Genomic DNA, 13,700 nt, shown 5'->3' with positions numbered 1-13,700 from the left:
TGTATTTGAAGACTTTTTTTATTGTATAAAAGATACTTTTATTGATACTCAATATTGTTGTGGAAGAAACAGGTTAACAGCATAATGAGCTCATAAGTGTTTAGACATTTAAAAAGTTTTAATTATGAGGATTATAATCAAGAAAAATATACATCTAGTGTGCTGCTCTTATATTATCATATCATAGGTCATACATAGCAAACCAGAAAATGCATATTAAATAATTAACTGCAAAATTAACAGGGCAAAAAAAGATACTAGTCCTAATATATAAGTAAACATTTTAAATATCCCCAGTAGCTATAACTGCTGAAATCTTTTCACATTATATAGACTAAATCAAGCAAATTTTTGTTAGCTTAAACATTTATTCTAGTCACCACTAAATAACTGACCTATATGAAAACACTTATTATATCCCAGAACACCTTATTTAAACAGCCTTACAAATCTTAGTAAGTTCACCAGAAGAAACAAGGTGTCTAATGCAGAACTCATAGTAGATGCACTTCTATTCAGCCTACAAACTTACAAACTTAAGTGACTTCCAACACTTCTGAGAAATAAAAGAAAACATTATGCAGTTGTACGTTCTCAAAACAGTCACTAGCACCACGGAAGGTAGCTAGAACTTCCATTTCTTTTCATTCATTCCTATACACAACCAATGAGAGATTCAAAATTAAAGCAGCAATTAGTCAATACATTTCACACAATAAAACTTTTCTAGTGAAGTTGAACAAATCACATAAATCTAAATGACAATGGGCCTCATTTATCAATAATTAAGTAATATTTGTGTAACTCTTTTTGCAAGCCAGACAAAAAAACTAAATAAATCCTGCCAGATTTGCAAAAGTTTCAGTAGTTTTCGTCAAGTGCATATATTGATGAATGCAAATCACCCATAAAGTGCAAAGTGCATTCATGGCACAGCTGATTTGCATTTAGTGATGCCCACAAAACTCCATAAAAGGCAAAGTTCACAGTGAGCTGAATACAACAAAAGAAAAAGTATATGATGAAAGAACACCTCCTTAGTGCTGCATGTGCTAAATCTATCCAGTAATGCAGATAAGCCACTGAAGTATGTCGGATACCGTGAGCACACACTAACTCTTTCTCCTTTTATATGGCAGTATTTCTTTTGTTCTTATTGAATAGCTAGTCTTATTTGTCTTAATTTATGGGTTTGTTTTGGATAGCTTTCACTAATATGTCACTAATATGAAATGTACAAGATACGAACAAATTTTCAAACTAACTGGTTTTTCATGAATAGCAATTTTTTTCATAAATACTCCTGCGAATGATTTACTAATAACTTAGTATGTATCCAGCTTGATAAATGAGGCCCAGTGAATGGTTATTGCTGCCTGTATATAAGACAATAAAGATCACGTCAATAACCTACATCATTCAAAACAGCATCTTTCAGTCAGTAAATCAGACTAATAATGAGAGACAGTGAATGTAGAAGTAATGTAGTGCTTCAAATTAAGGTCTGTGAGGGTGGCCAGCCTCATCAGCTAGATTGAGAATGTAGCTGGCTATGTCCTCCTCTGTAGGCGCGTCAGACATTACCCATGGTTCATTGGCAGCCGTCAGCTGGATCCGGCAGATAGGACAGTTTCGACCACTCCTACAACACACAGATGGCAAAAGAAGCATGAGTCACTCTCTGAATGAGTCTCACAGAAAGATAAACACTCAGCTGACAGCTTGTACATACCACTTATCAATACATTTCTGACAGAAGCTGTGAGCACAAGACAGAATAAGATCTGCTTTTCCGTCCATACAGATACAGCACTCTTCCTCATCCGTCAGCTGCTTCACCCTGTAAAATGATCATGTGGTATGATAAGGAATACAACACTTCGGGTGTGTTGGTATAGTAAATCAACAACAATGATGTGATGATGTGATCATCACCACCCCTTAGTTGATTATTTTCCCATAACAACATGTCATGAAGTGTTTTATTACTTTTATACCACAGCAAAGATTACAATTTTTAATTCATGAATTTTAATTCAGTGCTGACATTGGAGACTCCTTCCATAAATGTGAGCTCTACTGTGTCAATGATTATACCCTTTCCTTTGTCAAGTAACACCATAGTTTTTAAAACTTGTTCATTATTAGCTTTAGACGACGTGAAGCGACCACATATATATATATATAGTGTATAGTGGTAACACTGTCCTATAAAAGTAGATAATGTATTAAAATGAGCACATTAATACTACAGTGTCCCCAAAGTCTCCACACACAGGGGAAATTAACACTTTTTAGTGTTAATTTTAGTGTCAAATGTGTTCCAAACATTTTCATGCTTAGTTTATATTATTATTTTATTTTTTCAGATAGCATTAAGGATGCCTTTGACAAAAAGAACGTATTCAAATCATTCTCATGGCTGGATCTAGAAGCTCTCACAAGCGGTCACAAGGGTGTGATGAACTTTAACAGGAAACATGGAAAGCACATCAAACATGATGCTGATTCCAAACTTATTAACAAATTCAAAAAGACTGGAAGGGTTGTGGACCAACCGAGAAGTGGACATCCACGAACATCCACTGATGAAGGCATAACCAACGTGGTGCTGGCGAACATAATCCCCTATGTATGGAGACTTTTGCGACACCCTGTATTGTCAGAGACGTGCTGTTATACAATATTAATCAACACCATTTGACCAATCCAATTTTAGAATTCAGCTGTGCTTTGGTATAAGAGCAAGATTAATCACGTCACCCAGCTCAAATCTACAGAACCAGTAAAATGTAAATGGTGTCAATTTAAAATATGAATGAGTACTATAAACATGAATAAAACTATACATGTATGTGACATCTATACCATCTTGGCCTGTCTGTAAGAAAGTCTTATTTTTGGCATGGTAGTTTGTGATGATTTTTACTGTACCTGCCCATCCACATGCTGGCCTGGCAGGAGCCTGCAGAGAAAAGTTGTCCAGAGGAACACTCCATACTGCCCTCTGCTGCCAGCACTTCAGCTGCTTGGCTGGTGATGTCTTTGTAGAGCTGAATAAACTGATACAGGTTCATAATGCGTGACGCTTCCACCATACCATCCTCCTTATTTATCTGTATTTAGGTAGAAAGTGTTCAAATATTCCACTTGAGCATGAGGCACAAATAATCATGGATAAATCCAGAACAGTTCAACTTTGGAATGGAACAATTATAGGACTAGTGTGATTAGAGGAAGTGAAATTATTTCAAATGCAAATATGGAGAAAAAAAAACTTTTTAAAAAATGAACAACAAAAACCATCTACAACTACACTACACTCACAATTACAAAGCAATTTCAGTTCAGCAGGATTCGTTTTAGTGTTGAATACAAACAATTCTACCAGTGAATCCAAAATCATATTTTTTTTTTTGCCAAAACTGACCTGAACTGAAAGCATTTGATGTGCGGTGATCATACCTCAATAGTTTAATATCGAGTATCGAGATTACACTTTTAGTGTCAGCTAGATCTCTTTTTTGTCTCATTTTACCTGTAATATTTATTTATTTATTTAATTTTCAGCATTATTACAGGTTCTTCAAGACATTCATCAATGAAGAACACTGAATTATTTTGCTGTTACAATAAAACGTCAATACTAATTAAACCACAATTTAAAATAAACAAAATTTTAAAACATACAGTATTAAGATATACAGATTACTAACACCCCATATTACAAAGGCAATTTCTAAAATCCACAATCATTTAGAAGTCTACACATATAGGGAATGGGTGCTGTCCAATTTCTCTGAGTTTGACATCTTGGGATTGTCAGTTTATTTGAGTTCCTTGTCTGGAAACCTGTAAGCTCCTCCCTGACTGGGGTAGACAGTCTCTGAAACTAGACTTTCTGGTAAACTTAGCTTTCTGGCAAAGTGAAGACACAGTTGAATTCGTCTGTCTAATAGAGTGCACAGTCCAAGGAGACAGAGAGCATCCGAGTACCCTAAATACTTTTGACCAAGTACAAGTTTACAGACCCATTTCTGCACACTTTCCAGCATTTTAACTAGTGAACAAAGAACTGTGCCAAACAGCATCTGCATACTCTAGCACAGGGCGCACATATCCTGTATAGATGGTAACCAGTTCAGGGTCTCAGACACCACATTTCTTTAAATGACGGAGAACAAAATGCTTTTTGTTGGCCGAGGTCAACGTGTGATCCACTTGATTATGCCACAAATCACTCTGGATGGTGACTCCCAGAACTTTAACAACATCACAGACTTCCAATACGTACTGTTCAATAAAGAATAATGGCCAAGCTGCTACCTGTCTCATACTAGTGACATGTAAAACCTTGCATTTCTTGGGGTTGAGATTCATTTTGTGCTACTCAAACGTCTACCCAAACGTCAAGACCAATGTCAGTTGGCGGGTACAGGGTAGTTGAGGATTCCACCTCTGAACCATGGTCATGTCATTCACATATTTCCAGTGGTCTATTTCGTCCTGGAGAGCACTGTTGATCAGTGCTAGAAAGATTATGGGCCCTAATATAGTCCCCTGTAGGACTCCACATGAGGGGTATTCCCAATCAGAAAAATATCCCTGATAACGCACTTTCTGACAACGGTTGGTCATAAAACTACAAAAACATGGAATAAGACCAGGTCTCACTCCAAGATCAAAAAGGCTCTGTACTGCTACCGTATGGTCTACAGCATGAAACAATCCATTAAACTGACTAGACTACTTGTTGTGGAATGGTTTTGTCGACTGCCAAACTGCACATGCTCTAGATTTCTTGTAATATCATTCAAGATCCAGTGCGCAGCAAATTTACAAAACCACCTCTCTCTGCACCAAGCATGAGGCAGCCATCTTAGGCGCCACCTAGAGGTCAGCGTTGGCATTGAAAAAAAGTTAACCTAACAATTATACACACCTGAATGTCAGGTATGTCTCATTTTAAGTCACACCACCTCTCATGAATCAATATCACCTGAAAATGATTCTACCTCGTAATTATTTGGTTTATATGGTTTGGAGTTAATATGATAAGAATACTGGCTTGCCTAATAATTGTGCACATCTTGCAGTTTGGACAGAAAGAGTATTTTCAGATGTGGTCAGAGGGCTCAATTCAATAGTCAGAACAAATTTAAATCCACTGTGATTCGCATTTTTGCCTAATAATAGGCAGGCCTCTTTATTGTTCTTAATCATATTCATTTGATCAATGTATTATTTATTCAAAGCTGCTCACATCTATACACAAGTAAATCAATTTGCATTTGAATGTCTTGACTTTAGTTTCGATCAAGCATTTCATCTCATCTGCAAACCACAATATTGTTTTTCCATTTTAAAACTTGAAACAGGAAGTAACGAGGCAAGTCTAACCACTCGTGTTATTCAATGCCTCAAGGGTAAGTTGATCCTGACATGACGTAATCCCCAGACCACCATGTTCATCTTTAAGTTTTTTAAAATGGTATGAGTGAAAATGCCCTACATTATGAATAAAATAAGGAGGAAAAGTTTGACAAGTTTATTATATTCACCTTAGTGCACACTATCCTTACAGCCACTTTCCACAGAGCAGACGCATCAGATCCGGGCTGAACTTCAAAGAGGAGATGCTTTGGTTGGCCAATTGCCAGCTTAGCAGTTCTAACAATGAAAAGAGAATAAGAGTTATTTAATCATTTTGAAGAAATTAAGAAACTGTATTGAAGCACAAAAAGTAACTGCAGAGTCTGGCCATGTTACATTCATCCAGGTGTGCAGTAAGGTGCTGCTATTGGAGGATGCTGCTATTTTTTTGTCCACGGAGCTTATGAAAAAGCAGATAAATGCACTTTTGAAATTAAGTAATAATACATTTATTCTGATATAATATGAACAGAACTGCAGCTTACACTTCATTCAGCTCTGCTATATGGGCCAGAAACTCCTCGTAGGTGAGATAGCTACTATCCCGCACTAATCCGGCATGTTTGAGTAGCTTCTCGGGAAGCTTGCCCATCGCAGCCTGACCAGAGATTTGCTGGCCCATCTCAGCTCCACAAGGAGGAACACGCAGAGAAAACACGACACCTCATTCAGTGCTCAAGGCCCTGCAGAAAAACAAACACACTGTAATAAAACAGGAAATAACTGCAAAGCCAGTTACAGGTTAGGTGTAGAACAGCCTGAAAAAAGACAGAATTTATGGTACTGATTAATAGTACAGCCCAGTATCAAGGTTTTTGGAATTTTTAGGTATCCTCTTAGATCAGAGCTGTTGTCACTGCTATTTAGTGCTGCTGCTTCACTGCTCCACTGCTCCAGAGTCCCTAGTTTCATCTTTAGCTCGGGTTACTTGTTTCACTTGTTCTCTCAGTGCCTGTGTGGGTTTCCTCCAGGTTCTCTGGTTTCCACCCACCGCCCAAAAACATACCAGAAGACAGACTGGCTACTCTAAATTGGCCATAGGTGTGAATGTGTGTGAGCACGGTGCCCTGAGATGAACTGGTGTCTCATCCAAGGTGTGTTCCTGAGTCACACCCAGTGTTCACGGGACAGGCTCCTGACCCGCCATGACCCCGACCAGGATAAAGCGCTTACTGAAAATGAATGAATAAATGAATGAACATGTCTATTCATCTTAAAAGGGGTCAATATGAGCCTTCATTTGAGTATCAATATAGAAACTCTAGTCGTGGGCACCTCTGTTTTGAAAACAGTGTAATATATTTTAAGATGACATTTAGCTATTTATATCAGTATATATATATATATATATATATATATATATATATATATATATATATATATACATATAACATATAACATATATTTATATCAGTAAAGGATCATGCTAAAATATACCATCACCTCGGTCATTTCACCTCTAGTATGAATGGTTTATAGAATTGATTGACGGATTGGTTGTTTTTTTTGGATAAAAACTCGTGCTAACTTCACTATCTTCACTGACTTGCAATGTTCCACCTGAGTGTTACAATGAACTTTGACTATAACACCTGAATAACACTAGAAATGACCAGCTAGTTACAACTTTTATTCAGATCACCTAGACGACGTCGTAATGCAAACTGTATCTCAATAAAGCGTTTATAAAATATGCCCAAAAAGCACTATTAACGATAACATATTTACCCTTTAACTCGATTTAAAACGCGAGTAACGCAATGATACGAACTAGCAAGATAACAATATAACAACTACGAGCAATAAAAATATTAAACTTAATTCCATACGGGAATTATAAATATGATATGTTGATATAAATAAATTAGTGCTAACCTGTTGACATATGTTTTATCCAAGTCTTTATTCGGGATTTTTTTTAACGCGCAGCTAGCCACTTTTAATGATAAACACTGACGCGTAATGATGACGTAAGGCGGACGAGGGCTGAATAACAAATGCCTCCCCATTGAACACATAGTGCACTAAAGTGTGTGTAGCAGTCTATTTCATTCCCTGTATGAAATAGTACACACACACACACACACACACACACACACACACACACACACACACACACACACACACACAGACCTAAACCTTTTATACAGTACTGTATAAATAGTTTCTATTAGCGTGAAAATGTGGAACGATCCATATAATCTGATTGCAGCTCAGAGGAAAAATGTACAGATTAGGGAAAACAAGTTTATTTCTTTTAACTTCTTTATGATGACTGAGCTGTTACAGTTGGTATTGTTATAAATTGAAGTGATGGAGAACAAAAACCTGAAGAGATGGAAAAAACATTTAGAACCACATTCATTGTACAAATAAATCTGCATAGATTACATGAAATAAAAGATCATTTGTTTCAAACACTTGTATTTAGGAACCAGGAACAGAAGACAGAAAGCAACATTCACCCTGCTACTTACAGTCTAAACCTAGTGTATCTGATATTTACAATCTTTGGAGTCATCCAGAGCACTACAACATCCCATCCCATCCTAGAAGGGCTGTTCTTCGGATGATATTGTGTCATCTTTGATCTGGAGAGGTATATCATCAACACAGTTTCCACTGTCATTCTGCATGTTGAAATGTTGCTGCTCTGTGTGTTCCCACATCTCAGTCTCCAACATATCTTTGTGGCAAATCCTTTTCCATGGAGAAAGACGGTGTGGCTGTTTACTGAAAGAAATGGTACATCGTGAACATCAGACAGTAAATTGCTGCTCTTGACTAGATGCAAAATTGCATCCATGGAAGTTATTAAGGGGAGCATAGGATACATTGGCAATTTAAAACATACATCTTGAAATACCAAACTGCTCCTGTTACTGCCATCATCAGGAGCACCACAAGAAGGATGACACATGCCATGGACACTGCTGTAGGGGTTGGAAGGACAAAATATCAGTGCTGAGAATTTTAATAAACACTAAGGAATTCCAAACCTATTTAAAACATGATATTATTTTTAAAATGTGTGTAAATCATTAATGAGCTCTACCTCCAAAGAAAAATCCTTTTCCAGAAGGGGGTTGCTTATCTGTTTCATTAGTTGAAATGGTTACAGATGAAAAGTTAGTAAATGGATGTGAGAAAGTATTTGTAGAATAGAAGGAAGTAGAAAATGAGGAGGAAATGGATGAATGGTATCCAGCAGTTGTTAGGGAGGTAGAATGTGGTGATGTTTGAGAGCTCTTTGTGGTCATAGGGGTGACTGTGGAAGAAAATATTGTAGGTATCACAGAGGTGTTGAAACCAGTGGAAATGGGTTGTGGAGATGGGGATGAACCAAGGAAGTTTTTGTTAAACTGAGTTGACAGAAAGAACGATGAGGAGGTTGTTTTAGCATCCGTCTTCCCATCAGACACCGTTGTCATATTTGGGGTGGTTGATGTTGTTGCTGCAGGTCATAGGACACATATTTAACTTTACATGCTACACATCTTCCATCCATCCTTTTCCTTTACTGCTTGTTATACATAGGGTCACGGGGAGCCTGGAGCCTATCCCAGGGGACTCAGAGCACAAGGTGGGTGACATCTTGAACGGGGTGCCAACCCATCGCAGGGAACAATCACAGACACTCACACACCCATTGCTACACATCTTGATAGTATTAATTATTATATGCTAGATTTTTGTAAATCGATAATTGCACTTTAATCTTAGAAATGTCAGAGATATAATTACAAAAACCATAAAAATACCATCTTAATAATAATAATAATAATAATAATAAGAAGAAGAAGAAGAAGAAGAAGAAGAAGAAGAAGAAGAAGAAGAATGAACCTGTTGAATTGTAGCAAAACACATCAAATAATCGGTTAGGAGAAGTAGCCCAAACAATGATTCCAACTTTATTTTGGCCACAGACTGGATTTTTCTCCTTTCGAGGAATAACAGCTACTTTCTCCATAACCCAACCATATCTGCAAAACATTAAACCATACATGTTGTTATGTTCAAGCTAACTTGAACATAACAACATGATTTATGATGTCATTTAAACAGTATATTTGGTTATCCATTAAATGTCAACCCGTTATCCTCAGTTAATGTTTTTAACTGTACCTGCAAGTCTGTAAGCCATTGGTCTGCGCAGTTTCCACTTGAGCACGAGTAGCTATACTAACACCCAGACTTCTGCATACATCTATAGCTGTAATGGCATTGAAGCTGTATGGTTGGTCCTTGAGCTGGGCTATAAATACTTCAGAGATTCCACCATTTTCTGGATAAACTGTAAAATCCCAAAATGAAAGCCATTTAACAATACACTGAGCCAATACAAGTTCCGAAAAGCAATTTGTTACATATAGAACTACAGTAATTATTGCAATAAAAGTCATCAACATGTTTCTATTTTATCAGAAAGCATTACATTCCTGTGCTATATTTAATATATATATATATATATATATATATATATATATATATATATATATATATATATATATATATATATATGAATACGTTTTGTCTTACCTTGGATCTGGCTGAGATCTAGACTGGTTGTGCAAAGCGCCAGAGAGAGAAGAGAACACAAAGCTGAACATACTCTGGACATCATTGTATCTCAACTGAAATTTTCTTTTGCACAGAATGTATTGCCATACTGCAAACATCATTACCCATAGCTAAAGACAGAAGGAAACAGGAAAAAGGAGACTGAGGAAGTTCTGTTAGGAGACCTTCTAGATTAGGGCAAGAGGGTATGGATATAAGAGCAAAGATCATAAGAAAATTAATGGTTTGGTGCTGAATGTACAATACAAAATGTTAAAAAAGATTTCTGTTCTTTCTGGCTCTGTGGTTGACAGGTTTTACAGTTGCACCTGACAAATTCCTGAGGCCTGTCATCTCAGTATCCGTTTGATCTATGCATAGTTGACTGATGATGAGCCTACTATTATGCAAAGTATACTCCAAATATGTCTTACTCAGCACTTCTATCAGAGGAAATTTACTTGTGTGTGTGAGCTCCAGGGCAGTGTATACCAAGTTCAAACTCAACTAATAAGTCAATTACTATTAAAAGTACATACATACTGTATTTAAGCAGTATTACATCTTTCAGGCACTTCAGGGTCCCTTGTTAGATCCTCAGCTAGGGTTACTGACTGTGCAGAATATTGCATGTTCTCCCTGTTTCTATGTGGGTTTCCTCTTGGTTCTTCTGCTTCCTCCCAAACTCATGACAATAGGTGGATTGGTAACACTGCACTGCCCCTTGGTGTGAATGTGTGTGTGCATGGGTGTCCCATGAAGGGTGTACTGTATTTCCTCCTCATGCCCACTGTTCTTGGGAAAGTCTCTGTGACCCTGACGAGGATAAAGAGGTTGCTGAAGATGAATGAATGAACAAATACTGAGGCACACTAATAAGTAGTTCTTCCTCCTGCCTAATCCCCTCATCCATGTTATCTTTCCTATTTCCTTAGATATCTTCAAATACTGTTCTCTCACTTCAGGAAGCACACTCCTTTTCAACTTCCTGCTGCTGATCAAGTGTAAGATTTAGCATTATATGAATATTCTATATTATTTCTTCTACATAAAATATTAACTGACAAGTAATGCTTATATAATTGTGCAGAACCGTAGGCCTCACCAACTCAGTGGCCTAACAGTGCATCTGTTACAAAAGTGTTCTGTTGTATTTAGGGCATAAAATGTAAAGGATAAGGAATGGGAAATGAAGAGAATTTCCATTTTTTAAAGTTTCTATACTTTGCTGTTCCTGCTGATTGGCACTCCTTAAGGTTCCACTGAGTTTAAGATTTATTAGCCTTATCTTGCATGTTGATTTGAAATGATTTGGCAGCTTTCCTGTGGTGTGATTTCAAATGGAAAAAGTTAATTTAAATGGGACTTTTTAACAAATCACATAGCCATCCTGTTCATATCAACAAGCATCTTAGGATGTAAACCTGCCAAGGGCTCTGATATAACATTTGATGTGATGACATAGTCATTTTATGTGATAAAAAGCTAAGAAAGTGGAGAAAAGCTAAGAAACCCCACTCACAATTGGCTCTGAAGGTAAAAAACAAACAAACAAACAAAAAAAAACAAAAACAAAAAAAACACCGCTAGTAATATTTCAGAGCCCTGTTTCATTCTGTTTCAGGTGTTACTGTTTCCATTCACAAATCAAAACAGTAAAACACCACATTATATTCAATACTGTACATTTTTACTGTTTCTTATGTATATAAAAAAATAACCATCTAGAGTTGCAGATGGCTGACAATTTAAAGGAAAAAACAACATAAAGTGTTCTAGTAAGGTGTTGGGCCACCACAAGCTCTAAGAACAGCTGCAAGTAGGCATCGATTAGCATCAAGCTGGCATCAAGGCTCTTGAAATGTACTGGAGGGATGAACACCATTCTTCCAAAGGATATTCCCTCAATTGGTGTTTTCACGATGGTGGAGGAGAGCACTGTCAAACACAATGATCCAAAAATCTGTCAAAGATGTTCAAGTGGACTGAGATCTGGTGAGTCCACATGCAATAGCACATGATTTACATCACTGTCATCCTCATCAAACCATTTAATGAGCCGTTGTGCTGTGTGGATGTGGGTGGGGTCACCTGGGAAGCGAACACTCCTATCAGGATAGAAATGTTTTACCATAGGATAAAAGTGATCAGTCAGATCACTGAGAATTTTGTGTTGATTTGCAATGACTCTTCTTTCTAAATGGGAAGTGGACCCAAATCATGCCAGTGAGATGTCAACAGAGCCTCCAGGTTTATGCATGGCAAGCCTACTGTAAAATACTTATACTATATACTATATACTTCTGGATACTCTGTACTTCCTTACAGTCTGATTATATCTGATTATGCATTTACATTTTCAATCACCTGAAGAACAGATGCTTTTCTGTTTTTCCTTACATTTTCCATCACAGTTATTGGAATGTGTGCTTTTAACCACAATTCAGTCCACACAGGATTTTAGAAATTAATGCAAAATCAAGCAAACTGTGCAATATTCGGAGGAGCTTTTTTTCAAAATTACAGCAAATTTTCCACAGATTTAGGCCAAGACACGTCATGTGATTTCATCACAATGCGCATTCAGGCAAAGCCCTCTTCGAATCACAAACATGAGTAGAACTAAAAGGTCTCATTTACCAACAAACATCACTGTGAAAGACAAAACAATTTCGTACAACTGCAATTTCGCCAGTTCAAGTAGTTTTCTTTTTTGCATTGCAAGTTTGCATTGGAAAAAAAGCATTCTTAGCTACAAGAATCACAAAAAAAAATAATAATAATAGCGTTGTGAAATCCTCTACGGACTGACAATTTCCAGACCTGTTTTTTTAAATGGCTTTTCCATAGATCTATAGCTCTAAGTGTCACTTCACTGTAGTCACTTCATATTGAAACACAAGCCTGTCTTTGTGGCTTAAGCTCCTGCCATTTATGGCCCAATAATGAACCCTCTTTTAAAGTCACTTAGATCTTCTCCTTTTACCTATTGTCTTGATTCAAAATCAAGGTTAACTGGGCTTGCATAGCATTTTTATACATGCCACAGAACATGGAAGCATATGCACTTATGTAATGTTTCCTGTTTTTTGTCACTTTTATTTGTCATCATCCATTTGTACATGGTGATTTTAAAATGTTAACACATATTGGCAACATTTTCTTTTCTCCTTGTGTTATAATTTTACAATCTTGTAGTGTTTTTTTTTTTATTTAATTTTTTAATCATCCTGTATATGACTGCAGGTCTATTGTTTAAATTTTGGCTTAACAGGGCAAGTAGAGTTTGATCTACTTGGTCTGTTTGAATAATACATTGGTAATGGAAAGGTTTGTGAATCACTCATGAGCACATCGCTTGTAGAGTTTCAAATGCATTCATGCAGCCTGTCATGGCACTGTTGCCTAGCAGACCTGTACTGTTGTGGCCACTCTACTATTTTAAAAGAATCACTTTTTTTTGTGTTTTCATGTGACTCTGCCTTTGTGGAGTCAAAAGCTGTTCAAAAACGTTTAACTCCTTGTGCTTATAATGACACTTATAATAACACATTAAATGTTTAAATACTAATAGAAATGATGGAATACATATGTTATGCTTAAAGAATAAGACCAGTTAGAGCAGGTAGAGAGGGATCTAGTGGTATTAGTTATGGCAAGAATGGGCTTTGTTTCACCCTCTTTGCATGAATAGAGTTTCTACGCCT

General features: G+C 36.8%; 2 protein-coding genes across 3 annotated transcripts; both read right to left on the bottom strand.

Moving 5' to 3' along the window:
• Positions 1-18: 18 nt before the first annotated feature.
• On the bottom strand, positions 19-7,516 carry rnf141 (ring finger protein 141). 2 transcript variants are annotated; one of them, XM_053622958.1, is made up of 6 exons: positions 7,309-7,516; positions 5,919-6,116; positions 5,562-5,670; positions 2,935-3,062; positions 1,733-1,840; positions 19-1,642 (listed from the first exon to the last, which is right to left on the bottom strand). In XM_053622958.1, the coding sequence occupies exons 2-6, from the start codon at positions 6,053-6,055 to the stop codon at positions 1,498-1,500; spliced, it is 627 nt and encodes a 208-aa protein (XP_053478933.1). In that variant the 5' UTR covers positions 6,056-6,116; positions 7,309-7,516; the 3' UTR covers positions 19-1,497. The 2 variants fall into 2 exon arrangements, with proteins under 2 accessions (XP_053478933.1, XP_053478932.1); XM_053622957.1 differs by having other exon boundaries at positions 23-1,642; positions 2,935-3,116; positions 7,309-7,492.
• Positions 7,517-8,114: 598 nt separating this feature from the next.
• On the bottom strand, positions 8,115-10,239 carry lyve1b (lymphatic vessel endothelial hyaluronic receptor 1b; the record flags this gene model as incomplete). The annotated part of the gene is made up of 6 exons (XM_053622952.1): positions 9,973-10,239; positions 9,559-9,727; positions 9,277-9,416; positions 8,489-8,887; positions 8,288-8,366; positions 8,115-8,166 (listed from the first exon to the last, which is right to left on the bottom strand). Coding segments are annotated over exons 1-6 (924 nt in total), but the record flags the coding sequence as incomplete, so codon positions are not given.
• Between the last annotated feature and the right edge of the window lie 3,461 nt (positions 10,240-13,700).

The sequence above is a fragment of the Ictalurus furcatus genome, chromosome 4, assembly GCF_023375685.1.
Source record: "Ictalurus furcatus strain D&B chromosome 4, Billie_1.0, whole genome shotgun sequence".
Classification (NCBI taxonomy): domain Eukaryota; kingdom Metazoa; phylum Chordata; class Actinopteri; order Siluriformes; family Ictaluridae; genus Ictalurus; species Ictalurus furcatus.
The sequence above is the reverse complement of the archived record's forward strand: the minus strand, read 5'-3'. Positions and strand labels throughout refer to the sequence as shown.

Excerpts from the sequence above, each read along its gene's own strand:
- rnf141 (XM_053622957.1), bottom strand. The coding sequence starts at position 6,055 with ATGGGCCAGCAAATCTCTGGTCAGGCTGCGATGGGCAAGCTTCCCGAG. Across the intron at positions 5,671-5,918 it reads ATAGCAGAGCTGAATGAAGT|AACTGCTAAGCTGGCAATTG; the intron begins GTAAGCTGCAGT and ends TTTCATTGTTAG. Across the intron at positions 1,841-2,934 it reads GCCAGCATGTGGATGGGCAG|GGTGAAGCAGCTGACGGATG; the intron begins GTACAGTAAAAA and ends ATCATTTTACAG.